Source organism: Pongo abelii, chromosome 7 (assembly GCF_028885655.2).
Source record: "Pongo abelii isolate AG06213 chromosome 7, NHGRI_mPonAbe1-v2.0_pri, whole genome shotgun sequence".
NCBI classification, from domain to species: domain Eukaryota; kingdom Metazoa; phylum Chordata; class Mammalia; order Primates; family Hominidae; genus Pongo; species Pongo abelii.
Window position 1 is genome coordinate 25,144,004 of NC_071992.2, and position 27,814 is coordinate 25,171,817.

A 27,814-nucleotide genomic window follows, 5' to 3' on the forward strand; every position below is an offset into this window, starting at 1 on the left:
GGCCCTGTCCCTTTAGCTAAGGAGGTACCTGCCCTGCTCCGGGGCGGCTTGAGTTTTTTCTTTTCCACCCAACCATTCTAGCTGCCCCCTCGTCCCTGGCCCATGCATGGCATGGGGCAAACACAGCTCCACATGCCAAGGCCTCCAGCTGTGCAGGCCTAGGCAGCTCCTTGGCCGCCCAGGCGTCTCGACAGTGCAGCCATGAGGGCGGCTGGATGCAGCAAGGGCTCGTGTTGGGGACATGAGGGCCAGTGTGACGTGTGGGGTGGAGGTGGGGCTGGAAATCTGTGTCCCCCACTGTCTCACCCCACTCATCTACTGCAGGCCGACATCTCACGAGGGCCTGCGGGAAGTGGCTTTAGGTTTCTGTATGTCTGTGAATCTAGGAAATGATGAGAAAGCGGATAAAGCGGGGGCCACCAGGAGCCAGGAGACCCCTTCAGCCCTGCCTCCGAGCTCTGCACAGGTCCCTCTGCGTGGAAGGTCACTTCCTCCTCGCCCAGCTCCCTCCTCCTGTCCTTCACAGCACCACTGATGTCTGAAGTGAAGACCAGCACTTGTGTCCCGTGAGTCCCCAGGCCAGCGCCTGTAGCATCTAAAGCTCCGTGTCTATCTTAAGGGGAATGTTCTTTGTGATGAATCAGAGGTATTAACATGCCCCTAATGAGTCCATTTGCTAATTGTACTGTGTAGGGGTCGAGAAAACAAAATAAAGAGTCGATATGTCTGGGGTTGGGCGGTCATGAGATGAAGGTAATGATGGGGTAATTATCTCCCCTTCCTTGGCAGATAAAATCAAACAATGCATTCCCCAGGCTTAGGCAATTAATAGCAGTTATTAAGTGGATGGCACTGGCCAGAATACAGGGAGATACACACTCACCCAGCAAAATGATAGCAAACCTCAAACAGAAACCACCAGGCACTGTATACGTGCACATGGCCACGGCTATTCATCTTTTAAAATAAATAGCTCTCTGGTTAGGCCTCTCCAAGTCTGTGGTTCTGGGCTTGTGGGTGGAAAAGTGCTTGGCTGTCTGCTTTCCAGCCTCTGAAACTGCCCAGGAATCCTCTGAAAGCCCCTCTGTGGTGACTTCCCTGAAGGTGTTGTTTCTTCAGAGGACTGTCTGTAGGTGGGGACCGTGGGCCAGGCCCTGGGCTGGCTGAATGCCCCCTCAGGAAAGCTTTCAAGGCGGAATGACACATTTCTGGTCATCCACTTTGCTAGCCAACAGGGCAAGCTGGAAAACGACATGGGTGAGGACGTAGGAGAGTGAGAGGGTGAGATAAAGCTTCTGCAGGTGGACGTGTACCCGTGCACCGGGAGACACATTAGGGACACAGTGCCCCTTGTCTCCCCCAGTTAGAGCCCTGGCCAGAACATGCCCCTATTTTCAGGAAGGAGGGAAGCCAAGGCCCCCTGGTTCCTCCTCAGGGCTGGCCTTCCGCCCAGGCAGAGTATGTGGAAACAAATCCTGGCAACCCCTCTGACAAAGAAGTCACCTGGCCAGGCTGTCTCTCATGTTCAATATTTTACTCTTATAGATTCACTTTGCATTGAGAATGGCCTCTTCTGCAGATCCTCCTCTATGAGGCAGATATTTCCGGAAGAGCTAAGTCACAGATATTTGCAAGTGACTGGCTCTTTATGAGTTTGCTTTCAGTCTTGAAAGCACAGACAAAGGCAGGCTAGGGCACTAGGAGAAATGGGGATGGCAGAGAGAAGAGCTCCATAGGAGACAAGAGGTGTGGGTTGCCTGAGCGTGTATGGAATAAACTGGCCGGAGGAGCAAATCTAGCCTGCTGATGAGTTTTGATTTGCATGTACACCAGGTGTTAACTCAATCAAATGTGAATGTCTCTGGCGCCTCTGGTCCTGTGCACGCCCTATTTCTCAGGTCCCCATGCCTGACATCTTTGGGTTAACTGATGGACTGTGATGGCCTCTGGGGGTAGCACCCTGCCCTTTAGACAGCCTGACTTCCACGCCCCTGTGTGGACACCAATGGGAAGGAGCCTGTGGAGGTGGCCTCCCCTCCTCCCCCTGCAGGGCTGGAACCCCTTCCCACCCACCTCACCTGGAACAGGTAGTCTCCAGGGGGCACGTCAGTGATGTCAACCCACTGGCAGTCGATGTCATGGCGGTACATGTCCCAGCAGCCCATGGTGATGCCCTGATCGCCGAAGTTGGCACACTCGTAATTCTTCTGGATGTCTGCGGGCAGAGTAGAGGAGAGCTCGTCACCAGGGAACCATGGCCCCACTGCCGCGCCCTCTTCCTGCTCCCAAGGCCCCTACCACTGCTTCATCTGGGCTTGGCATCCCACCCCACTGTGTGGGCTGCTCATCTGTTCTCATTTCAATAGAACCCCCCACTCAATTCCCTACCCACATCCTGCCTCTTCTCTCAGGCCAGGCTCAAGTCCCCCTTCCTCCATGAAGCCCTCCCGGACCACTCTGATCCACCCTGGCCTTTCTGTGACATCCTCAGCCTGGGGATAACTGCATGTGTGTGTACCGGGGAAATCTCTGGTGCCTGTGGTTTAGCAAAACGTGGGGGTCATACTGTCTGTCTCCTCTGGAGGATCAGCAATTAGAGTGTAGGCCCGTGTCTCTCTGACACTTACATGTTATCTGCACATGGTAAGAGGTCAACACCTGTCTGCTGTGTGATTTCACGGCAAGTCAGTGGCGGGCCGCTTCAATGAATAACAAATTAAACACACATTTACTGAGAAGCTGCCATGCCTGGACACTGCTGTAAATAGTGGGTCTAGCAAGAATAACTGACATGTCTCACCATGAAGAGCCCCCAGGGCTGCAGGTGCACTAACAGGTGATCACAGGGCAGGTGTGGTGACCTACTAGAAGTGTGAGCAGAGTGCCACTCCTGCCAGGGGCGGGGGGCGCTTCAGAGGAGGGCATTTGAGATATAATTGAAGGATGACAGCCTGATGTGGTAGGGACACTTGGCATTGGGACACCAGAAAAAAGGTTGGTGGCAGCCAGAGTGGGAGAGGCATAGGCATCAGGGTCTAGGCTGCTAAGCCCAGATGGAGCAGGATCCCGAGAGTCTGGATCTTGTCCAGGAGGCCCTGTGGACCGACCAGTGCCGGTCAGCACAGCTCTGGGGAATCTGGGTGCCCTTGGAACCAGGTCATGCCCATGCCCCCAGCGCCTCACTATAGCTGAGGAAGGTCCAGATGGGGAAAGGTGGCAGTGGTCAGAGTGACACAGGGTCAGTGCCAGGCCTGGGCTCCAGCCAGGTGATCGTGGAGGCAGAGGCATTCGAGTCCCTCTGAGGCCTCCCATCCCTCCACTCTGCCCACAGATACCTCCTTCACATTCTGTGTCCTCCAAGCAGAAGCTGGCCTTGTGGCCCTCTGCCACCTTGGTGCCATTGAGGTTCAGCAGGTCGTAGTGGGTGAACACCTCCATGCTGTGGTAGTGCCTGGAGCGAGAGAGAGATGGCCTGGAGGTCAGTTTCTGGAGCAACTGCTGCCTGCAAGCAGAGGCCTGGCTGGCGATTTGCCTCTGGGAATACTTCCACGGGACCAGAGGGGGCCGGGTGGGGAGAGGAGTGGATGAGAGGCCTGAGGAAAGGAAAGCCGGTGCTGCAGAGGCAGCTTCAGGGCTCTGGAGTCAGACCACTGCTCACCTTGCTAAGCCTCCGTCCTCTCTTCCGCTGAATGGGAATGATCATCGTAATGCATGGGGTGCTGTGGGTACCAGGGAGGTGAGCGGATTAGCCAGCACTGCGTATGATAAGCACAGAACTCCAGCTATTGTTTTTAATAAGCGTGCAACTGGCTCTCACAGCCCCTTCCTGTTGGATGCACTTTCTTCAGGGTAATTAAAAAACTCCACATTTTGATGTCTTTTGAAATAGAATATGGTAGGGCGAAAAACCAAAGGGGAGGAGGCATGATTAAGGGGGAGAAGCAGAAAGAACAGGAACAGTAAGGAATAGAACATGTGCTCTGTACAGGACACACGCAGGTACTCCAAGGTCGTGCCTGTGCTTCAGACCTGGTCAGGAAGGGCCTGCAGCTTCACCTCCGGCCCTGGGAGGTGAGCAGCGAGTCTGTGCTCCTTGCATTGTGCAAATAAAGCAGGGAGGAGCAGAAAGACAGCTGGGAGGCCCTCTGGGAGGGAGACATTGACTCATCCTCAGGGTCGCACAGCAGCGGCAAAGGGAGGCACGTCCCTGGGGGTTCCAGAAGAGAGTTCTGCAGGAGAGCTTGTGCAAGCAGGCTGCAAATTCCTTGCCGCTGGTTTACATAACGACGCTCCCTCTCTTCCCTCGGGAGGAATTGAGAACAGATGCAGAGTCTTGGAACACATGCGCTTGGTTTAGAATAGCCCTTGGTTCAGAATAAACAAGGGAAACGGGGCTGTCGCCTGTTGCTGCAGGGCCTTCCCGAAGCCTGCACTGCCCAGGCCCAGGGCTGAAGAAGCAGGTTGTCTTAGCCTGATCCCAACCTGCAACGTGCATGTCGCAAGTGTCTGCAACTATTCCTATATGCTTGTCTCTGCCATTACAGGGACATTTGGAAAATGAGGGAAACCGAGGAACGAGTCGCCAAGTCATGGGAGCAGAGTCCCCTGTTTTGTTGGTGCAGGATCTGAGCTTCCTCTTCGACAAAGAGGGGAGGGTGGCTTTGCCCGTTCTCGGGGCCGCAAGATTGAATAAGATGAATGGTGTCAAATAACTAACGCAAGGCTGTAGCACATGAGTAGTCAGCACTTGACATACCTGTCCCCTTCCTCGTGACACTCCTATCATAGCAGTCACAGTAGCAGCATTTTTATTACCTCCACTAGCACTGCTGCTACGACGGCCAGCGGGAGCTCCTTACTTCCCCAGCCCCCTGCCCTTGGCCTCAGGTTCCCTCTGCTGTGTATGGGCGGCGGGGGCATGGGGAACAGGGAAGACAGCAATGAACAGGATAGGTTTCCTGCGAGGAAATTCGAGGCTCTTTTCCCTTCCTCCTGCATTTGCCTGTGCTAAAAATAATATCAGGAGTTGCTAAGTTGGGTTTCCCTCGGTCACTCATGTTTCTGGGTAAAATGACGCTAAGCCCGGGTTCCACTGAGAACATTCACAAGGAGTCATTTTGTGGCCGTGGAAGTGACGACTTTGAGAAAGTCTATTTTGGCTTCTTGAAGGAGCAAGAAGAGACATGAGGTCTGACTCACTGCCTAAAAAATGTCTGCATTGCTCAGAGAGGGGCTTATGTGACCACGTTTACCAGCTGGAAAGACTGAAGAGAAATAGGTTGATGCTCCGTTGTCTAAACAGAATTCAGACGGAGCGCACAGACAGACTCTTGTAAGGATGACCCCGTCCCACTCCTCGGCTTCCTGCAGACTTGATTTAAATCTTCCCCAGCTTCAGTTTTTCCCCTGCAAACACTCGGAGGGGAGCAGCTGGTTTCATGGCCTCCGAATTTTCCCTGGCTTCTGTCCTGGGCATCTCCACTATGCCTCTTAGGCGTATGTGGTCATCCCTCCCTAGGGCCACATCTCCTTCCCAGCTGCCTGGATTAGAGCCTAGAGACCCCCCCACTCCCCCGCCCACCAGCACTACCCACCCATTCCCCAGAGGAAATACAGAGCAGGACTCTGGGAAGATGGGACGGTGAGTCCTGGCAAGGAAGGTATTCCTCCTCTTGCAGGCTGAGCTGTCGTGATCCTTGGGCGTCTAGGAGGGGGCTGGATCCCTGGGGTAGAGTTAGGGAAGCGTGGACTTGGAAGGAAAATCCAGAACGCTAAGGGGAGAGAGCGCCTGATGCTTGGCAGAGGTCACTGTGATCTGCACAAAAGGAGACACAGCCTTCTACTGTGAGACTCCAGAGCTCAATGCTTTTTTGTTTTTTTTGAGATGGAGTCTCACTCTATCACCCAGGCTGGAGGGCAGTGGTGTGACCTCGGCTCACTGCAACCTCTGCCTCCCGGGTTCAAGCAATTCTCCTGCCTCAGCCTCCCGAGTAGCTGGGACTACAGCGCATGCCACCATACCTGGCAAATTTTTGTATTTTTAGTAGAGATGGGGTTTCACCATGTTGGCAAGGCTGGTCTTGAACTCCTGACCTCAAGTGATCCACCCGCCTCGGTCTCCCAAAGTGCTGTGATTACAGGTGTGAGCCACTGCGTCCAGCCCAGAGCTCAGTGTTTTAAGACATGGCACTCATCAAGGGAGGAGGTGTTGGATGCAAAACAGATGACAGATAAAGCTGGTTCAGAGAAAGATGGGAGAAGCAGATACGTTCTTTGCTGTCCTAGGTCATTGGTGGCCCCAGTGAAACTCCCAGTCAGAGCCTTGGTGCCCTTTGCAGAGGAGATGCTTGCACTCTACATCTTTTCCCACCCCAGCCACGTGTCCCCGGGGCATCCAGAATGGACAGTCCTGGAGGTGCTCTGCCATGGTGGGGGCAACACTCCTGTCCTCGTTTCAGAAAACACTGGGGATGTTTCCATCCCAGGAGGAGTTGCCAGAAAGGCAGAGGCCCTTCTGCTTGCTCCACCCCCCCATCCCCCTGTGCCAGGCAGCCCCTTGGCAGGAGCAAGCCCCACAGATGTGATGAGGGCCTCAGATTGGCTCCCAGGGGCCACATCACATCTGTGGGCTTTGATCCTCCCAGGAAGCTGAGCAGCACATGTGGTAGGCAGGGTGGAGTGAAAGGGAGTCTCTCCTCTTTGCAGCAATGCCATCCCTGACCCGGAGGACTGTCATCTGAACTGGAGCCCATACGCCCTGCTTCTCCAACTCCTAGCTCCTCTCCTGGGGCTCCCCCCGAGGTGGCAGAGCCAAGCCCCTCGGCCTGTGGAGCCTGTTGTGCATCTGTGCTCTGTCCTGTCAGAGCTGTGGCACATCGTGCCAGTTGAGCAGCGGTGGCCCCACAAGAGGCAGGAGAGAGACGCATGACCATCGGCCGGGGCACAATGCACATGAGAGAGAATAACTCCGGGGGCACTTTCCTCCAGGTCTGGTTGTCAAGGAAATTTCCAAGGGGGCCAATCTTTGTGTTTCAGCCAAGGGCTTTCAAAGAACAGAACTCTCTTCCCCGAGGTAGCATCAATTAAACTGGAAATGGCATTTTTTCCCATTCCCACTAATTTGAGCCAGGGTTCTCAAGCCTGGCTCCAGATGGCCTTCAGAGTGTCTGCAAATCTGCTGACATAGGCTATTAAACTTCTAGAAATATTTGTTTTGAGGAGAGGAAGGGCCAGCTCTCATCAGCTTCCAAAAGGAACCCAATAGAGGTTTGAGGCCAGGATCCTGTTCCTCCCACAGCACCTGGAGAAGTCACCTGGAGCTCAAGGGACTCCTCTTAAGGTCCCTGGGATCTTATGATCATTGTTTCTCAGCTATGGACCAGGAGGGGGAGACCAGAGGGTACATGTGCTCAGCATGTCCTTCCTTCCCTCCCATCCCCTCCCAAGCCATTGACTGGAACATCTGTAAGCAAAGAAATAAAATAGACCACAGGAAAAGCGGGGAAGCGGGGGAGCGGGGGGTTGGGGAGCAGGCAGGGAGCCAGAGTCTCCAGATCAGAAGAACATTTCCAGGATGTCACCATGTGCCTATTCTTAGAGGAGACCAATTCCTTGGAGAGTAAGTATATGGCACAGGGAGGTTCCTACCATGTAATCTCTGAGTGGGCTGCCATATGTAGGGCTGGGATGCAATTATCTTCTGCTTATAGACCCATAGGCAGCATCAGCCCCCGCCGCCCAGGGCTTCCACCCACATGTTCCCTAAAGGGTGTAACTCTACTGACTTACACCCTGAAGAAGACTGGCGTGCTTCTCTATAAAGACCACACCTTCTTGGGCTAATTAGGACGTTCAGAACATTCAATTGTTTGAATGGAAAATCAGCACCCCTGAATTCTACCATAGTCCTTTCTTGTGAGACTAGTGGAACAACTCTATCCCAAAACTGATTTGAATGTGACTAGGTCATCAGTTGCGATATGAAAAAAAAAAAAAAAGCTAAAGATAGATTTCTGATGAAGAGTCGGCAGACAAAAAAGAAAGAGCATGTGGTTTGGAGTCAGACAGGCCCAAACCGGGATCCCTGCTCTCTGCAACTCCTAGCATTATCTCGGGCAAAAGACAACTCCAAGCCTCTGTGTCCTTTTCTAGGAGAACGAAGCTTCCCTGGGCCTGACACTTAGAAGAGGCCAGGACATGTTAGTTCTGCCCATAACAGTGATGACCACATTCCGGAGCTGCAGCGGAGCCTCAACATCATCTAGACAAGGGCTTCTCAGACGTCAGTGTGCACACGGTTACCTGAGAATCCTGCTAAATGCAGATGCTGATGCGTAGGTCTGCAACGGGCCCTGGGATTGAGCAGGTCCCAGGCTCTCAGATAGTGGCAGATACCTCTGGTCCAAGGACCTCACTTTGAGAAGCAGGGATGTGGTGCAAAGGCTCAGTTGTATAGATGGCCCATTCAAGTGTGGAGAAGGTTAATGACTAGGCCACATCTGTAGCCCATCAGGGGCTTCCTGCTGTATTGAGTGGCAGAGGTCTCTCTCCCTTCCTTTCCAAGAGTGTGCCTGCTTCTCTTCCCTCTACCCACCCAGCTCAGGTCTGAGCAAAAAAATCCCTGGACAAGCAGAGACAGCAGGCTCTGGATTAGATTGAGTCCAGGCAAAAAAGGGAAAACAAACAGAGGGAAGGTAAGAGGATGAGCAGATGGCTTGTGGTAGCTCTAGCCAGGGCTGGCTGTAGGATTTCACCCTGTTCTTCTGTCCTTGCCTGGGATTTGCAGCGCTGGGATCAGGTCCACAGACTGACAGAGCTGGAAGGGACAGGTGAGGTCCCAGGTGATGCGGCCCGGCTGACCTGACATCATGCAACTGGCTAGAGGCACGGCTGCATTTAGAGACCAGGTCTCAGGACTCTTGGGCCTAGACTTCAGTCTCCACACCCATTGTCTTCCTAGAGGTACTTAAAATACATACCAGTACGTGGAATATATATATATATATTTTTTTTCGAGACAGAGTCTGGCTCTGTCACCTAGGCTGGAGTGCAGTGGCATGATCTCAGCTCACAGCAACCTCCGCCTCCCGGGTTCATGCCATTCTCCTGCCTCAGCCTCCCAAGGAGCTGGGACTACAGGCACCCACCACCACGCCTGGCTAATTTTTTGTATTTTTAGTAGAGACAGGGTTTCACCATGTTAGCCAGGATGGTCTTGATCTCCTGACCTCGTGATCTGCCCACCTTGGCCTCCCAAAGTACTGGGATTACAGGTGTGAACCACTGCGCCAGGCTGGGCAACTCCAGCAACTGCAGAGCCTGGAGTACCTGGCAGCGCACAAACCTGTGGACACACTTGGAAACCGTGGGCTGAAGGTCAACAAGGAGGGTATGAGCGCTCAAAACAAAGTGTGTTTCCTGATGTTAGAAGCGTTGGAGGCAGGAAAAAGGGGCAGCAGGCCGGGGGAACTTGGAGTGGAGAATGGCTTCGGGAAATGTGACAGCCCAGTGTGGCAGACGCAAGCCCCCCACTTAGGAGGATCCTATCCCCAGGCCATGTAGCCTCTTGGCTCTAAGTGACCCTGGCAACTCTGAACTCCCATCTGGGGCCTGCAGGACGTCCACCGGGCAGTTTAGTGGGGAGGGTGGCGAGCCAGGCCTACCTGTGACAGTCATGCCAGATCCATGCGTGGCGGCCGTTCTTGGGCCGGAAGTCGGACTGGCCATTGTTGTGGATCTGTGAGGAGAAGCGCAGGAGCCGGCGGTAGCCCGTGGTGGGGTTGGTCTGCGCGGCTGAGGCCGAGAGGCAGTTCTCCTCCATGGCACACTGCAGCATGAACATGGGCCGGTCCTCCAGGTAGGTGGTCTGCTGCACCATCTCCGCATTGAGGACCAGGTCAGGGGCGGCTGGGGAGGACGGCATGCTGGTCAACAAGGCAAGAAACCCCTCCCCAAGGCTTCTACTTCTGATTCTTGAGCTGGGACAAACCCCCTCTCCTGCCTACCGCCACCTTCTGGAATGACTCAAGGGCTCCTCAAGGTTACCTTCTTGTTCAGCAAGACCCTAAATTCCTCTTTTCCTCTGCTGTGAGTCCTCTTTGACAACTCTTCAGTTATCGGTGCAGATGAGCGAGATGTTAAAATCTCACACACCTGGTCCCAGGCTACGAGCTAAGCACAGATCATGGTACGTTAACAGATCCCGTGCCTCATAAGCGCTGAATGTGAGTGATGAGCACGTGGGGGTTGATTATATTGTTCTACTTTCAAGTGGCTTCGAGTTTTCCATAATAAAATGCAAAAACAACAATAACGACGTGATTGTGCTACCCAGAGAGAAAGAACACCTCTAATACCTTGGTCTGCTTCTTCTGGGAATGACATATTTTCCAACATGTATAATAGTGTCTGTAGATTTATGGTGCACTAATACAGTTCCCCTTAAAATACATCTTGACATATTTTCACGTTGACATATATCCATTACAGCACATTTCATGGCTACATAATATTTAATTCCTAGCTCTAGCTCGTATTTTTAGATATATTGGCTCTTTGGAATTTTTCAGTTACAAGCTGTGATAAATACCCTGTAGTAAATCTGTGCATATAACTTATTTTTTTTCTTTAGAATATATCTCTGTAAGGGAAAGTGCTAGGAGAAAGCATTGTCTGTTTTTAAGTCTCTGATTCCTATTGCCAAATTGCCTTCTTAACAGGTTCTTCCAGGTTCCAGGGCACACACTGCTGCCCTACGGGAGAGTTTTCCCCAGGTGCCTGTCTTTTACAATGGTTGATTTACTCAGTTAGTGCACTGCACATAGCAGGTGTTAAAAGAATGACTGATGGCTACAATCTACGCTTACTAAACAATTATATTAGAAGGCTTAGCTTCTTTGCAAAAGGATTAACTGTAGGCTTTACCTTTAAAAGTGAGCTTTCAGTGAACATTTCTAGTACACAGAAAAATGCCATATATTAATCAGTGATCACAAGATCCTGCCATCTTTTATTTTGACAAGTTGCTTGTAAATTTTTTTCCCCCTAGACTGCTTGGCAGAATTGCTTATACATTTTAAGCAAGCAGAGTCTGTGAGTTTTGCTTCCCTCAAGTTCACCAGCACGTGGAGGGAGCTCTGTCTCCTTTCTCCCCCTCCCCCTCCAGGCTTATAGGCTGCGGCAGAGCCCAGTGGGTTCTCAGTAAACCCTGTGAGCTCACTGGCACCTGACGGAGCTGGCATCCTCTAGAGAGCAGATCCACTCGCAAGAATTGGGTGTGGAACCAAAGGGTAGGCAAAGGGTGCACACAGATGGCACGTGGGGTGGGGCATGGAAGCCGTAAATCAGGAGGCTCCCGTTTGCTGACAAGTATTTCTTCTTGAAGGCTATGCCAGGATGCAGCATTGCCCTGTACTGAGTGTTCTGGATACGCTTATTTTTATGAGGATGTCGTGTGAGCCTATTAGTTGACAGCCCCTCTGAATACCTCTGAGCTGAGCATGGAGGTCTCCACTTAGGCTCTCCTGCCAGCTCGCGAGGCGAGGGATCGTTAATGTCCCATGGTCTGTGCTTAGCTGGTAGCCTGAGACCTGCAATCTCAACACCTGCCATGGGTTGGGGACTTGGCCTCCCCTGCATCCAGCAGGCAGCAGAACTCCTAGGTGGCATCCTTCCACGTACCCAGGGCCTGAGTATTACGATGCACTGTGCTAGGCTCTCTGGACAGAGCTGAGCAAGGCAGAGGTGGAACTACCCTAGACTCTAGCAAGAGAGAGACATATTCAGCACATAATAATTACTACTGCAACAAGAGCTGGCAGGAGAAATGCGGGGTATGATGGGAATTGTAACAGGAGGAGCCTGTCGGGTGGGTGGTCAGGAGGCTGCTTTGGGAGAAGTTGTGTTTTAGTTTTTTTCTGAAGGAGGAGTGGGGATTCAAGGAAATAACACTAAGGATGAGGTTGGGGCAAAACAAACAGCCTGTGCCAGGCCCCTGCGGCACCAAGGAGGGTGAAAGCCAGTGTGGTGCAGACACTGAGGACGGGAGGGGGTGGCCAGGGAGGAGGCTGGACAACACAAGCACCGTGCGAGCCCCTGGTCACGGAAGTGCGGTGGGACACTTGGGTGGGATTTAAGTGGGACGTGGCCTTGGCTCTGGCTTTGGGGAGGGGAGAGGAGGGGAAGCCACCGCAGGGGCACGTATCACTGTAGGGATCTCCTTTGCAGTGATGCTGTGTGGAAGGTGGTCATCTGGACACAGGCAGCAACAGTGGCAGAGAAAGACATAGAGAAGGTTGAGGAAATACTGAAAGGTTAAAATCAAGAGGGACTGGACATGGGGGTGGTGGGGAAGAGGGAGAATCAAGGAGGATGTGTAGATTTCTAGCATATGCAGTTGGTGGAGTGAGAATAAGATATTATGAAGGGTTGCCTGAAGAACTAGTTTATTTCCCTGAATACTCTAACATGCATTTAGCCAGGGCAGCCAAGAGCTGTGTTCCTGGCCCCAAAGACTACTGCCCTGCTGCAGACACACTCCCAGTGATGCTTCAGCCTAAGCTGTGCAGCATTCTAAGAAATCTCCCCATGAAACTCATTTTTGGATCTTCCATGAGGATCTGATGGCATCATTCATCTCATAAATCTCAGTCCTCAGAAATTCCCTTTAATCTCTTAGAGTTGTGGGCTTCTCTTGACTCATAGCCATGTTTCTATCTCATAGGTACTGTTAGTTATATTAATGACCAGTATTCTCTTTGCTCTGGCTGCTAGGAAGCTCACTGTGAAATTAGTGACCTACTCATAATAAATGCATAGAACCCCCTAGTACACATTTTTAAAATTAACCCCTCCCTGGCTCCATTTTAAGCCACTACCATTTTGCCAGCACCTGTCTATCTTTCATCTGTTTTTATTTTATGCTATCTTGAATTGTATTTAGGTTTGTATTATCTTAATTTCCTTCTGGAAAAGATGGGATATTGCAAATATAAATAAATTGATGAATAAAGAAAAGGCCCCCGACAGGGGAGTGGCTGTTCCTCTCTGCTGGGATGCTTTCCCCTGGGGAGCTGGTAAGATGGTGATCTCGCCATCTCTTCTCTCACAAGGATGTGATAGCTTGTGATGTCTGCCCAGAGAAGCCTGCCCTGAGGAGCTGGTAAGATGGTGATCTCGCCATCTCTCCTCTCACAAGGATGTGATAGCTTGTGATGTCTGCCCAGAGAAGCCTGCCCTGAGGTCCTGCTTTGCAAGGGCTAGGAGATGCTAGTGAGTCTAAAAGGGGTTGGTGGGAGACGCAGCTGCTGGGCTCAGTTCAATCCTGTATTCTCCGTGATAGCAGGATGACAGTGCATCTTTGTTTATCAAGCCCTTGCACATATTAATTGTCACACTTGATTTCTAATTTCTAGGGAGAACTACAACTATAGACCACAGAGGCTGACACGCTTTCCCAAGATCAGCCAATAAGGCAGGGTCTGGTCTCAAGTTCTCTGGCCAGTACCTGGGCCTCCCAATGGAGATGGCTGCGTGTGGGTTTATATTATAAGGCCAGGAAAGGAAGGGCAGGGTTTGGGCTCAGAAGGACAGCATTCCAAAAGGTTGTCTACTGCTCCTCTTCTCTCAGCATGGGAGGGAGGCTTCAGGAAGTGGGTCAATCTGAATCCTGGCTGGCATTCCCTTCTATGGGCTCAATCTCTCTAGGACTCCCAGTGAACCACCAGGCAGCTAAGTGACCTCCAGGGTCTGAAAACAGGAAATGCTCTACAGAGGAGGTGGAGGGAGGAAGCCAACACCCATGGAAGATGTCATCGACCTCATTTAACTGGCATGACGGAGGCACTCTCAGTCATGTAGTCTGCCCTGGGTCACTGCAGTAGCAGTGGTCCTGTGACTGAACACAGGCTACAGACTGCAGCCCCTCCCTCCCGCTTTTCTCCCCACTACATCATAGACAGCGATCTGTGGTTGGGGTGGCGGTCATCTCTCTTGCCCCCAGTTTTTCTCCCTTAGGATTTCATTCCACCTTCCTCTATTGCTTGGCTCATGGGAAGGCTTCAGAGTCTCTTGAGGAATAACTGGTGGGACTCTGGTCCCCTCGGGAGCCTGGTGGGGAGGGAGGGGAGGAGCTCTTACTTTCTGAGCAGGCAACTCCAGCCCCATACTGCACTCCGCCCTGGGGGCAGGCCACGTCCTCCCCGTCGTGGCGGCAGTGCGCCAGGGACAGCTCCGTTCCCGAGCACTTCACTCCACTCATGACCACTTTGTTGCTGTTGACATCTCCGTGCCAGTACCAGGTCTCCTGGAAGAACCAACAAAACAAATGGTGGGCACATCATCTCGAATTGTTACTTTCTCATATCCTATCAACTTGCAGCCTCACAAAAATCCCAACGTTTTATGATCCCATTTTTTCAGATGGAGACAGCACAGACAGTCACCTGTCCAAGCTGTGCAGTTAGTTGGTGGCAGAGTGAGTGGGAATCCAGGTCTCCTGACCGTAGCACTTGGACTCTGTCACTCTCTCCCTCAGGGAAGTAGAGCTAAGGTTGTGGTCAAATACTGCAAGGCTGTGTGTCAGGAATGGCAGGTGCATGCAACTCAGGTTGCCCACTCCCTAGTCCTGACCCAGGGCAGACATTGCTAATCAATCACAGCACTCTCTCCTCTAAGCCCCAATAGGATCTCAGAATCCTTCTCAACACAGTGCTCCAGGAAGATGTTACTGGTTGATTGGAAGTGGTGAGAGAGAAGAAGAAATCTATTTGCATAGGTCAATCGTTAGACATGTTATAAAGACGAAATTCTGAATTTAGACTTTTCCCCAGTTTAAAGAGCAATTAATAGAGTAGTTCTGCACAGAAGCTGAGGAGATCCGAGGCTTAGGATGCTGGGATTTATTTGGCCCCTTTGCTCTATGGGGCTTCAAAATACTGTTAGGATTTACTCTCACACTTCAGAGAAGTTTCCAGCAGAGAAAAATGAGGAGCAGAATGGGGCTGTCAGGTACAGAAACGGGATGAGAACACAGGTGCTGTGTTCCTCGGGTCTCTTGGGCTTGGAGGCTGAGGCAGGATTAGAGCTCAGGGAGGTCTTCTTGGGATCAGAGACAGACCATCACGACAGGAAGGGCCTTGGAAGTATTAATATCTCATCTAAACTCTCCTGTGATGGTTCATTTTATGTGTCAACTTGGCTAAGCCACAGTACCCAGATATTTTGGTCAAACACTATTCTAGATGTTTACGTGAGGCTGTTTCTAGATGAGATTAACATTTTAATCAGTAGACGTTGAGTAAGGCAGATTACCCTCCATAATATGGGCAATTCTCATCCAATCAGTTGAAGATCTTAAGGGGTTAAAAAAAAAAAAAATGACCACAGACTGACTTCAGACTCTAGCTGCAACATCAATGCTTCCAGCCTGCTGGTCTACTCTGCAGACTTCAGACTTGCCAACCTCATAATTAGATGAGCCAATTCCTTAAAAGAATTATCTGTCTTCATGCTGTGTGTGTGAGAGATATACACACACATATATAAACACACATTCACACATCCTGTTGGTTGATAGCACACACACAAACACATTCATACAACCTATTGGTTTTGTTTCTCTAGAGAACTTGACCAATACCCACCTCCATCCTCCAGATGAAAAAAATGGGGACTTGAGAAGGGATGGGGCTTGTAATCAGTGGCAGATTTGGAACAAATGTCAGTCCCAGGCCTATTTCAAGACCCCAGCTGAGGCCCAGGTGTCTTAGGAATGAACTGACTGGGAAGAAAAATATCTGGTCGAAGACTCCCTTGAAATGTGGCGCTGTTTTTCCACTGTCCTTGGAGATTTAGAGAGTGCCCTGGTTTGTCATAAACAATATTAGCAGAAACACTGCGTTGCCTAGGGAGGCCAAGCTCCCAGAGGGCGTAAGCAGCTATTTTAAAGGCCTGTCCCTTCTGGATGCCGGAATGAGGAGCCACCGGGCAGGGGACCCCAGGCAGCTTCTGCTCAGGGCTCAGGACTTCCCATTGGAGCGACCTGGGACCCACCCAGCCCATGGGAGACAGTCAGGCTCAGTAAGGATGCAGGAATTCTCCTCTTCTCTCCCTAAACCCCTTTCTTAGGTCCCAAGAAGGGCCACTGGGGAAGGAGAGCTGGAGTCAGGATTAACAACACAAGAGGAGGGTCTCCAAGCATCTTCCCGTTCTGTAAGCTGCTTAATGGAAGTGTTTACAGCCAGGATACTGAGGTCTTGGGATTATTCATTCCATGTCACAGGGAGGACAACTGAGGCAGGGAAGGGTGGCTGCTTTGCCCCAGACCATTACACAGCCAGCTGGTGGGAATGCGTCGGGATTAGACCCAGAGCCTCCTATTTTGTTGCTGCTCTGTGATGGGGGCGGGAGGGTGGGAACTAGGACTAGAGCTCAGCTGTTCTCAGCTGAGTCACTCTCTTTGGAGAAGGGGCAGTGGGAGGAAGTGCAGCTGATGTGACAAGGCTTGGAGATTCCCTAGCGTGTCAATGGGAGAATGCATTAGGCACAGATGCCAGCGGGGAAATGTGTTCAGACCAGAGCGGGTTTCAAGGGAGCAAGCTAAGGCGTTTGGGGGGGTTGAGCCTTGGGCTGGGGGTCACCACCTCCCCAAAGGACTGAGTTGTTCTGCACAAGGCACATCAGGACCCCCCAGGATCAGCCTTGAGCCCAGGGTGAACCCCAGTGTGCAGAGCAGGAGTGGACCATGAAAAGCAGAGCCCAACCCCTCGTTCTGCAGCCGAGAAATCGAGGCAGAGGTGGGAGTGACCTGCCCAAGGACTCAGGCCTGTAAGGAGCAGCGCTGTGGCCAGAGCGAGGCTCCCTGACTCTGGGTCCAGGGCAACTTGCTCTGTCCTGCCTTTACGGCTAGGGAAGGTACGTGGGAGAGGGGGGCTGACTGAAGACAGTGTGGTCAGACTGCATGGGGCGTGAATGCGGGGTCTGAGGCCGGGGCTTCTCACCTGGAAGGCGTTGCTGGCGAATCCCAGGCCCAGCTGGCGGCAGACCACCATGGCCTCCACGATACCCCAGTTCTGGCCACACACCATCCCCCACACAAGGGACCCGTTTCTCTCCACCAGCACCTCCACTCGGCCCTCGTAGGGATTGCGGCCCCCGTTCAGGCGCAGCTGCAGACACAAAGGAAGGCCACGGTCACCAAGAGGGACAAGGGAGCTTCCCCACTACGCTGCCATCAGCCCCAGTGTCCTGGAGTCCTAAGCCAGGTGGTGCTGCCCGGGACACACTCAGATTCAGCAGCACCCTTGGGAGCCCCCGGTGGCAGTGCCGTGCCTAGCATGGTCTTATAGTGAGGTCCCCACCCCAGGCACCCTAAGCAGCTGGGGAGGCCCAGTGACTCCACTGAGCCCCACAGCAGAAGCTGACCCTGCTCCCCACAAGCCTATCAGTAGGGGGCTGCTCTTTGGGAGGATGGTGCCCTCGGGACCTTGACATGTTGGAATCTCACAAGACTCCTGCCTGGGCACTTTTTGCCACACCCCCTACCTGGCGGGTTCCAGAGCCACTGGCATCTTGTCCCATGGCTCCCCTGCTGGTCTGAGACCCACCTAACCAGCTGCCTGTTTGACAACTCTGCTTGGTATCTCAGAGATCACAAATCTGAACTTGTTGTCTTTTCTCTTTACCCTAAATGACTGGGTGTGGCCATGTTCCAAAACAACTTTATTTTAAAAAACAGGCTGGGTATGGTAGCTCATGCCTGTAATCCCAGCACTTTGCGGGGCCAAGGTGAGAGGATCACTTGAGCCCAGGATTTTGAGACCAGCCTGCGCAACATAGTGAGACCCCATCTCTACAAAAAAATAAATTTAAAAAATGAGCCAGGTATGGTGGTGCATACCTGTAGTCCCAACTACTCGGGAGGTGGGAGGATCCCTTGAGTGCAGAAGTTTCAGATTGCAGTGAGCTATGATCATACCACTGCACTCCAGCTTGGGCAACAGAGCAAGACCCTGTCTCAAAAAAACAAACGAACAAAAAACCAGGAGGAGGGGTGGTCTTGGCCACATATCATAGTTTGCTTGGCTCCTGAATCTGCTGTTATTCAAGCCAGAAAGAGAGGAGCAATTCTTGACATCTCCCACTCTCTTATCTCACATCCTGTCAGTCTTCGCCTGTGGGTTTTATCTCTCGTCTCTCTCCAATGCATCCACTTCCCTCCAGTCCTTCCCTACCCTCCCTCATCTCTTGCCTGAGCCAGAGCAATGTTCCTGTTCTAGGTCCTAAAGCCAAGGCAAGTCTCAGAGGCTCTGGCTGCAGAATGTGGCTGCCTCGTTGCCTCTGGGGCCAGGAAAACACATGGTCACCAAGGGCACTTGCCAAGGCTCCAAGACGTTAAGGCTAACCAGGCCTGGGATGGCCTCTAGGACAGAGAGAAGGGTTTGACTGTTCTGGAAGGAATCTGGACACTTCATGCATTGGGGGGCTTTTCTCATTTTCTAGAGAAGACTGGGGCGCACAGTGTAGCTGGCATGCAGTTCTAACTCAGCAAAGGACACAGCTTGCCATTCCCAGGGCCCCACGTAGAGCGTCAGCATCCTGGAAACCGTGCGGCTTTCTGGTGAGCGGGGTCTGACCTCACCAGTGACAATGGAGCCTACGGGACCTCATGGTCAGCCAGGAGCCTCTGTCCTCACCCTCTCCACCTCCTCACCCAAGGAGGATGCCAGGGAAGGTCAAGCCCTCTCCAAGTCTCTTAAAACAGCCCAGGCATTTCCCTTTTCCTGTTCCTTTGGTTCTCAGTGGCAGCAGCACAGGGTTTTAAAGAAGGGAGCGAAGTGTGTGGCAGCCCAGTTTTTTTCTGAACATGAACAGAGGAAACAGAATGCCTCTAGCCAGCAGAGCACAGCCAGGCTGCACCGTGTTTTGATAAGGTTGTGGCTAGCCAGTCCCATGCCTGTCTTTGGAGGTGGTGGGGCAGAGGTGAAGTAACTCAACTCAGATGTTAACATGCAAGGAGGCAAGGCCTTTCCAGCTCACACTGCACACAGGGGCTTGGGCCTGCTGCCAGGCCAGGGCCAGGCCCGAAGTTCGGAGGGGGAACTAAACATTGCAAACGCCAAGTGGCAATGTGTGTCACAGTACTAGCAGCAGCGCCTGGTCACTTCCTGGGTTCACCCCAGAGCTCTGTGGCTATACTTTCTGCGGCCTCAGTTACAGTCCCCTCTAGGTGTCCAGTCCCCTCACCTTTTTCTGCAAGCCCATGGCAGGGGTGTTGCATCTCACACCAGCATCCTCCTCGTGGTTGCAGCCCTGAGACTCAGTGTTGAACTTGCAGTCTATGATGGACTTCTCATTGCCTGTGCACTGGATCTCGTTGAGGTGGATGGGTCCGATCCCTGCAAGGGGAGAATAAACATGATCTATGAAAGCTTTGGAAGGAAACTTTCTGGAGTGGCAAGAAAGCCCTGGACAATAAGAACATGCCTCTCCCATCCTCAGACCTCTCCCCACTGCCTCTTGTAATCAGCTCAATGACCCAAGCCTCTTCTCCCCAGAGAGAACAGTGCTAATTCTCTTGGGATTCACTTATCCCACAAGAGCAAATAAAGTTTTCTACTAATTTGCTGCGTGAGCTTGGCTGATCACTCAGCCTCTCTGAATGCCAGTTTTCTCTCATCCTTTTTCTAGTCCAAAGGAATTGGACTAGAAGTTGTGTAGTTTCCTTCCCGACTTTAATATTCCACGCATTTATGAATCTCAAAGGTACAACTATTGCTGTATCTGTCAGGGTCCCTGCAGGAAACAGACGGCATGTACAAATTGGATTGAGTTAGAAAAAGGGATTTTAAAAATAAAGGTATGGACGGAGTGAAGGGAAATCACAGAGCACAGTCCAGTACTCAGGAGCTAGTGACACAGGCGTAGATACCACACCCATTACCCTCTGCCTCCCTGCTAGGGGCTGAGGATTCAAAGACGGGTAAGGCAGGCCCCTGCCCCGAAGAGCTCCCAGTTCCTGGGGGAGGCAGAACTTACACAAATGCTTGTGATATGACATGGTCAGTAACAAAGATGAAGGTCACAACGGGTGCTCTGGAGCTCAAAGGAGGGCCCTCGACTCTGCCGGAGGGTTCTGGAAACAGCTGGTATCGAGGTTTACTGAGGCCAAAAACCAACTTCTAGACCAACCCATATTAGCAGGCAGGACCAAGTTTCTATTTCCTTGGAAATTCATAAATGATGATGCTTCCAATTCCTTGGAATTTTACAAAATGCATAAAAACGCATCGGTGATGGTGGCTGGAAGCATCGAAGGACTAGCGTGGAAAGGCTGTGACAAGGCACCGATCCTAATCAGAGCCCAGGAAGCAAGCAAGGCCCACAGCTCATGGGCACAGAAACAGTCAGGAGAGAAAACCCTATGTTGGGAAAGAGCAGAAGGTTCTGTCTGGGAAACAGCTGGGCTGATCTGGTCCAAACGCCCGTGCTCTCCTCCCTCTAGGGAAGCCCTCGCTGTCTCCTGCCTCCTGCACTGCCCTCTTTCTGCCTACATCTAAGGAGAAGCCTGCCTTGAAGAAAAACCTCCATCCTCCTCCATGGTGCAGCTTGAAAGACCTCCCACTTGTCTGAACTTCTGCTTTTTACACATCTTGCTCAAGCGGCAATGAGCTGGGCAGGCAGCCTGAGATTGAATTCAGCTTGAGGTTGAAGATTAGGTTGAATCCTTGGAGAGTGATAAAAGCTTTAGCTCTACCTTGCTCATCTGTAAAAGGCCAATTAATTATAATATGTGTTTTGCCAGGTCGGGATTTTTTTTTTTTGTAGGGGGGCAGTGGGACGAAGTCTTGCTCTGTTGCCCAGGCCGGAGTGCAGTGACGCAATCTTGGCTCACTGCAACCTCCGCCTCCCAGGTTCAAGTGATTCTTCTGCCTCAGCCTCCTGAGTAGCTGGAAATACAGGCACATGCCACCACGCCCAGCTAATTTTTGTGTTTTTAGTAGACATGGGGTTTCACCATGTTGGCCAGGATGGTCTCGATCTCTTGACCTTGTGATCTGCCCGCCTCGGCCTCCCAAAGTGCTGGGATTACAGATACGAGCCACCATGCCTGGCCTGATTAAGGTTATTTCTTATTTCTCCCACTTGACGTGAACTCCTGGAGAGCGGAGTATTTTTGGAATAAATGAATTCTCCATTCCAGGATCCAGGCTGAAGAGCACTCAGACAATGTTTGTGGATTGCTAAGACTACAGCTCAAGACTGGACAGGACAGGTAAAGCCAATTTAAGAGCCTAGCATGCTTCAGACTCAACTGGTCGGTCTCCTTCTGGCTGAACTTCTGTGTAAACTTGCGTGGCTGTCTCAGACATCTGGGGTTGGTCTCCTTCTGGCTGAACGTCTATGTAAGCTTGCGTGGCTGTCTCAGACACCTGGGGACGAGGCCCCGGGGGTCAGGGCCTCCGTCCTGAAGCACACATACCCATGGTGCGTCCAAGGAAGGGCACAGAGAAAGAGGCCCGGTGTGGCTCACTCTCTACCTGCCCCACTGAGTTCCACAGGGGGTTGGGCAGGGTGGAAGAGGCTCCGAAGGACACTGGACTGGGCATCTGGCTTCAGCGTCTGGGTGTCTGTGGGCTTCTGGTTCCTTCTGCTGACCTGGGCTTGGTGTTCTGCATCCTTGACCTGCAGCTGTCACCTACTCCTGGGTTCTGGAGCACCCCTGAATTGCTCCTTCTCATGGTGCCTTCCCCGTCTCCACGTTGGCTCTGTTCTTCTCCACATACAAACCCTGGCCTAGGTGACCACATGGCTTGAGGTAGAATTAGGGCACAGTGGAAAAGCCGCGTCTAACATCATAGAGCAGTGTTACGGCTTCCATGGGTCCAGGCCAATGAGTGGGCTGAACTGTCAACTAAGCTGGTTACAATCAGATTGTAGGAAGCACAAGAGAACAGAATAGGACATGTCACGGATTCTGCATGTTGTAAAGCTGAGCTCTTGTTTAGAAAACCTTTGCTGGAGTTTTACATGTCACGTGCATTCCTTCTTGGGGACTGCATGCAAAAGGGTTTTCAAGCCACTGCTGTAAAACTGGGGAGCTGCCCCCTCCAGTACAGGAGCCACCAGCTGCATGTGGCTATTGAGCACTTGAAATGTAGCCAGCCAGTTTGTCTACTCAGAAATGCAGACAAACTGAGCTGTCTGTTAAGTGTAAAATACATACTGGATTTCAAAGACTTAGCACCAAATATGCAAGTGATCTCATTAATAGCATTCATATTGATTACATGTTGAAATAATATTTTGGATACACTGGTTTAAAGAAAATACATTATTAAAGCTAATGTCATCTTTTTAAAATTGTGGCTACTAGAAAATGCAAAGTTACATCCGTGGTTCCTGTTCTATTTTCTTTTTGAGAGACAGTCTCGCTATGTCACTCAAGCTGGAGTGCAGTGACATGATCATGGTTCACTGCAGCCTACCTCCCAGGCTCAAGTGATCCTCCCACCTCAGCCTTCTGAGTAGCTGGGACCACAGGTGTGTGCCACCATGTTTGGCTAATTTAAAAAAAAATTTTGTAGAGAGGGGGTCTCACTATGTTGCCCAGGCTCGTCTTGAACTCCCAGGCTCAAGTGATCCTCCTGCCTCTGCTTCCCAAACTCCTGGGATTACAGGCGTGAGTCCTTTCTGTTTCTATCAGACAGCACTGGTCTAGTGTTGGAACTTCTTCACCAAGTATTTGTTCTACTGATCCTACTGATTCAACTGGAACACATTCATTCATTCTTTCTTTACAACGTGAATAGCACTGGAGCACTGCATGCTGGCAGACTCGGCACTAAGGACACAGAGATAAAGACACAGGTGCTTCCCTCATGTGGCACGCAGCCTTGCAGGGACGTGGAGGCACCAACAGGCAGTTGGGGTCCCGATGTGGGCAGGGGTCCTAAGGCACAGAGCACAGAGCCTGACCAGGACCTCATGTCTGTGCTGGTGAGGCTGGAGCCAGTCAGAGCTGCAGGTGCTGTGCATCCAGCCACCTTGTTTCACAGTGAAGAATCTGAGGCCCAGAAGGTTGCTCAAGGTCACCAAGCAAGCAGGTGGCTGGGCAGGGAGGAGGACTCAGATTGCCCAACTCACAGTCATTGCCCTTTCATGCCTCCTGGCTGTGGGTGTGGTCACCAAGTCCATCAGCTAGAGCCAGGGCTGAGGGGCTGACCCTGTCTGCTCTGTGACTTGACATTAAATGTGGTACTTCTCCCTTTCTGCCTACTAGAGTTGACCCCGCCCAGCATGACAGGAGATATCAATCATCCACTGATTCTTACAAGGACAGCATCAAAAATGCCAAATGCCTCTTTCTCCCAGAGTTCTGCAGGCCCCTGGAAACCTCTGGCTGCTCTAGGCAGTGAAATAATTAGGTCACATAGCACACACCCATGATAAATGGAATGTTTGTGTCATCGAGGGCCTGTTTATTCCTCAGAATGAGTGGTCTTTGTCCTGTAGGCCCTTGGAGAGCACAAACCCACACATTGGCCAATCAGTAAATGACTGCAGGGATAGTCAAGATCCAGGGAGGCCAGGTGCAGTGGCTCATGTCTATAATCCCAGCACTTTGGGAGACTGAGATGGGTGGATCACTTGAGGTCAGGAGTTCAAGACCAGCCTGGCCAACATGGGGAAACCCCGTCTTTACTAAAAATAGAAAAATTAGCTGGGTGTGGTGGTGCACACCCATAATCCCAGCTACTTGGGAGGCTGAGGCAGGAGAATTGCTTGAACCGGGGAGGCGGAGGTTGCAGTGAGCCGAGATCGTGCCACTGCACTGGGTGACTGAGTGAGACTGTCTCAAAAAAAGATCCAGGGGATCCTGTGGAGCTCACCATGCCCAGGGAAGGAGCACTGTTCTATGGCCCAATGGAAGCTGCCAGGTGGCATGATGGGACTCAGAGTGCACCCCAGACCCCCAAACTTCAGTGCACACCTGGAAGCTTGCACAGACTGGAGAACAGAGGCAGAGAGACATTCTGAATGTGAACAGGACTGGGCCACGGTGAGCATAAGGAAGAAGCCCTTGTCTTAGAGTTAGAAGACTTGGCTTTCAGTCTGTCTCTGCCAGCAATGAATGGGGTGACCTCAGACTGGTTCTCCTCATCTCTTGGACTAGAGGACCTGAGGTCTCTCCAGCAGTACTGTCCATCATTTCAGGACTCTCTCGAGGCCACTGGAATGCGGGCCTCCTTCCAACGTCAGGGCACCCTGTAAGAGCTGACCCACTGCAGGCTAGGGCATGGGTAGGCCGTAGAAAGAACCAACCAATGGCACCAGACAGATGAGCTCCACTTCTAGAAGGAGGAAAGCTCTACGGTCTTTGACTCAGCTGGAGGTTAAGTTCAATGCAGGATTGTAGAATATCACACAGAAAACCACTGGATGTGGTGTCAGGCCCTGGGCTAGTGAGGGCTATCATTTCTTCCAGTGACCTCACCACATTCCTTTCTGTGGGGTGATGGCCCGACATCTGACACTATGGAAATATCCCCTCTCCACTGGACAGGCCACCCCACCCCTTGTCTGTAGGCTATTCTGCTTCCTACCCATCCCTTCCCAGCCATAGCAGCCGATGGTCTGCAGTGGCCTCCCTGCTGGTCAAGGCTGAAAAGATTCCAGGAAATGACTATGACTTCCCTCGCTCAAGTCACAGTTGTCTCGGGGAGGACTGGGCACTCCTAGACTGCACAGTCTGTTCAGGGTAAAAACTCCTCCTGTTGAATGACCAAGGTTCGTAAGGATAAATGGTGGTCGTTGGGCTTCCTGGGGAGGGGAAATGACCTCTTCTGTGTCGTCTTCTAGCTGCAACATCACTTTCCACCAATGGACCCACTTGAAAGCCTCCCTTCCTTCTGTTTTTTTGCTCACATGAAAGATTTGTTCGGGACAGTTAATAAAAAGCAGGCCCTTTCTCAATTAGTCTGAGGACATCCGGAGGGTGGCTTCTTGTTCCCTTTCTCTGCTGTCAGGGAGGGAGTGTGTGCAGGGCTGCTCTGGGGAGGAAAAGTAAGATGGCATTTGGTCCTTTTGTTGTACAGAGTGGTTCAGTCTGGTGAACTTGGAGGCCCTCTCCTGCAGGAGGCGCCTGAGAACCCCGGCTTTTTTGGTAAGGCAGCGGAGAGCACTGGGTTAGGAGCTGGGAGACCTACGGGGGAGTATTCATTGGCTGCTAATATGTTATCTCACCTTGGATGTTTACTCCGTTTTTTGGGCCTCTGCTTCCAAATCCATAAAATAGGGTCTCAATGTTCTCTAAGGCCCCTTTCAGCTCTGTCTAGGGAGAGGCCTGGGATTCTCTCCCAGGCAGCTGCTAAAGGGAGGAGGGAAAGAGGATTGCCCGAGAGCTCACTGCCGGCAGCCAGGCTGGGCTCACGGCACCATGCTCCTGGGAAGAGAGGCCCCCTCTACCCTCCCCATTCCTTACCTTGCCCCAGTCGGGAGCCAGTGACTGCCTCTTTGGCACTCCCAAAGCCCAGCTCTCTGCAGACCACACTGGCTGACACCAGGTCCCACTTGTCGTCGCAGACGGTCCCCCATTCTCCATTTTTGAGCACCTCCACGCGGCCCTCCCCGATGTAGGCACCGCCTCTCAGTCGCACCAGGGGTTGCTGAAGAGAGACACGGTCCTGCTGAATACAGATGCTGATGCGTGTTCAGCAGGCGACCACTGTCCCCTCCCGCTCCCTTCCCTGCCACCCTGTTCCCAGGCCAGGCACTCAGTCCGGGAGCTGCAACTGTGCTTGATGTATGGATGTGTGTGTGTGTGTCGTGGGTGTGTGTGTGTCGTGGGTGTGTTGGGGTGTGGAAGCTTCCTCTACAGAGTCAGCTCTGGTGCAAGCTACCTTTGCAGCCCTTGCGTGGAGCTTCTGTCCTGGTCCCCTGGGGAGCCCATCGGGGACTGTCAATCACTCATCACCCCAACCTTTGTGTGGCACAAGGATCCCTCCATCAGCACTTCCCCCACCAACTCCAGAGCCTCATGCTTTTGAGCTAAAGAAGCGCCTACCCTCCAAAGTCTGCAGATTCCAAATGGATCATAATTCTTTCTTGTAACAAGGTTGCTTCTAAGCAAGTTTGGATCAACCTTGTTTATAACATAGTGCTACAGTCTAGGCCTGCAGAGACTCCACAGTACTAGGTAGGCACTGGAACGATTCTGCTGTGCACACCAGCTAGAGGCAGGAGGGAGCAGAACAGGGAGACAGGCAGCTGGAAAGCCAACCTTCATAGAGCCGTGACTCAGAGAATGGATAGGGAGCCTCATACTGATTTGTCCTAGGGCTGGGGGCATGCCCAGCCTCCCTCGATTTGACTCCAAGTCCAAATTGGCCTAACTCCAGAAGATGCAGCCCAACCAGCTATGCAGAGAGGGTGGAGAATTACAGTTTAAATACCCCTAATGTTCACTGACAGTCTGGAAGCTTTAATCTCCTTGTGGGCTTTACTGAGTTAGACAGGAGTAAGACTCTCTACGTCTTGGCCACAGTGCATCATGTCTTACAAGATGGGAGCTGGGTCACTTGACTCCAGCTGTTCACATATCCAGGTTTGCATCTGTTTCTCTGCATGTGTGTGCATGCACACACATATGTGGCACGTGTGTGTGTGCAAGCTCACCTGCATGCATGCTGCATGTATGCACGTATGTGTTTTGGAGGAGGCTCAGAAGCCCGTGAGGCTCTCAGCTACTGCTGATGCTCATTCAACTCCACAGAGGGAGTGAGGAAGACTGTGTAGCCATTCTAGGTGTGTCATAACAGACCAGAGTCATTGCCTGCCCTGGCCTATGTTGTCCTTCGCCCAGAACTGCCTTCACCCTAGCACTGATGGCCACGCGAGGCAGGCCTGGGTGGAGGTGACCTTTTCAAGCATTCATGTCCACCAGCTACCTTCAGCGGGATGGCATCACACAAGAACCTGCCTCTCTACCAATTGTACCTTGGGGCTGGCCATGGGAGGGTGGGGTGCTGAGACAGCACCCAGATTTACAGACCTCAGGGACTACTCTGACCCCGGCAGTATGGGAAGAAGAAAAAAGAGGAAAACACCCAGTGGCTATAGGATCTTTTATCCTAGCTTTAAAAAAAAACCCAAACAGGGCCAGGCATGGTGGCTCATGCCTGTAATCCCAGCACTTTCGGAGGCCAAGGTAGGCGGATCATGAGGTCAGGAGAGCGAGACCATTCTGGCTAACATGGTGAAACCCCGTCTCTACTAAAAAAAATATATATATATATACAAAAAATTAGCCAGGTGCGGTGGCGGGTGCCTGTAGAGTCCCAACTACTCGGGAGGCTGAGGCAGGAGAATGGCGTGAACCCAGGAGGCGGAGCTTGCAGTGAGCCGAGATCGCGCCACTGCACTACAGCCTGGGCGAAAGAGCGAGGCTCCGTCTCAAAAACAAAAAACAAAACAAAACAAAACCAAACCAAACAGAACAAAACACGCATAACTGCTGGCTGGCTCCAACCTCTGTTTTCTGTAGAATGCTGGCCTCCTGCCTCCCTGACCTCCCTTCCCAAGCTGTCTTCCCACAGAATGGACCATCCATGACCTAAGCTTAATGGAGGCAGAGGTCAAATAACCTCGCCCCAGCCCGGCAGAGGAAAGAAAGAAACCAAGGGAAAATATGATGTAAGGCACGCTCGCTCTGTTTCAATTGGTTTAGTATGAACTTGATTCCTTTGCTTTAAACTGCACAGTAGAGGAATTCCAAAACAGTAGGATCTGGTATTCTGGATGACACACAAGGAAAGCT

At 51.9% G+C, this 27,814-nt stretch overlaps 1 protein-coding gene across 2 annotated transcripts in view; it reads right to left on the bottom strand.

Annotated features, from left to right (window-relative positions):
• LOXL2 (lysyl oxidase like 2) overlaps positions 1-27,814 on the bottom strand; it is a 104,705-nt gene that overhangs the window by 2,771 nt on the left and 74,120 nt on the right. For both annotated transcript variants that reach the window (XM_024251416.3, XM_063726590.1), the window contains exons 6-12: positions 25,481-25,664; positions 19,243-19,394; positions 16,998-17,165; positions 14,137-14,302; positions 9,663-9,906; positions 3,336-3,451; positions 2,079-2,215 (exon numbers count right to left, since the gene is read on the bottom strand). In XM_024251416.3, the coding sequence (XP_024107184.1) occupies positions 2,079-2,215; positions 3,336-3,451; positions 9,663-9,906; positions 14,137-14,302; positions 16,998-17,165; positions 19,243-19,394; positions 25,481-25,664 (1,167 nt within the window). The remainder of the gene's footprint in view (positions 1-2,078; positions 2,216-3,335; positions 3,452-9,662; positions 9,907-14,136; positions 14,303-16,997; positions 17,166-19,242; positions 19,395-25,480; positions 25,665-27,814) is intronic.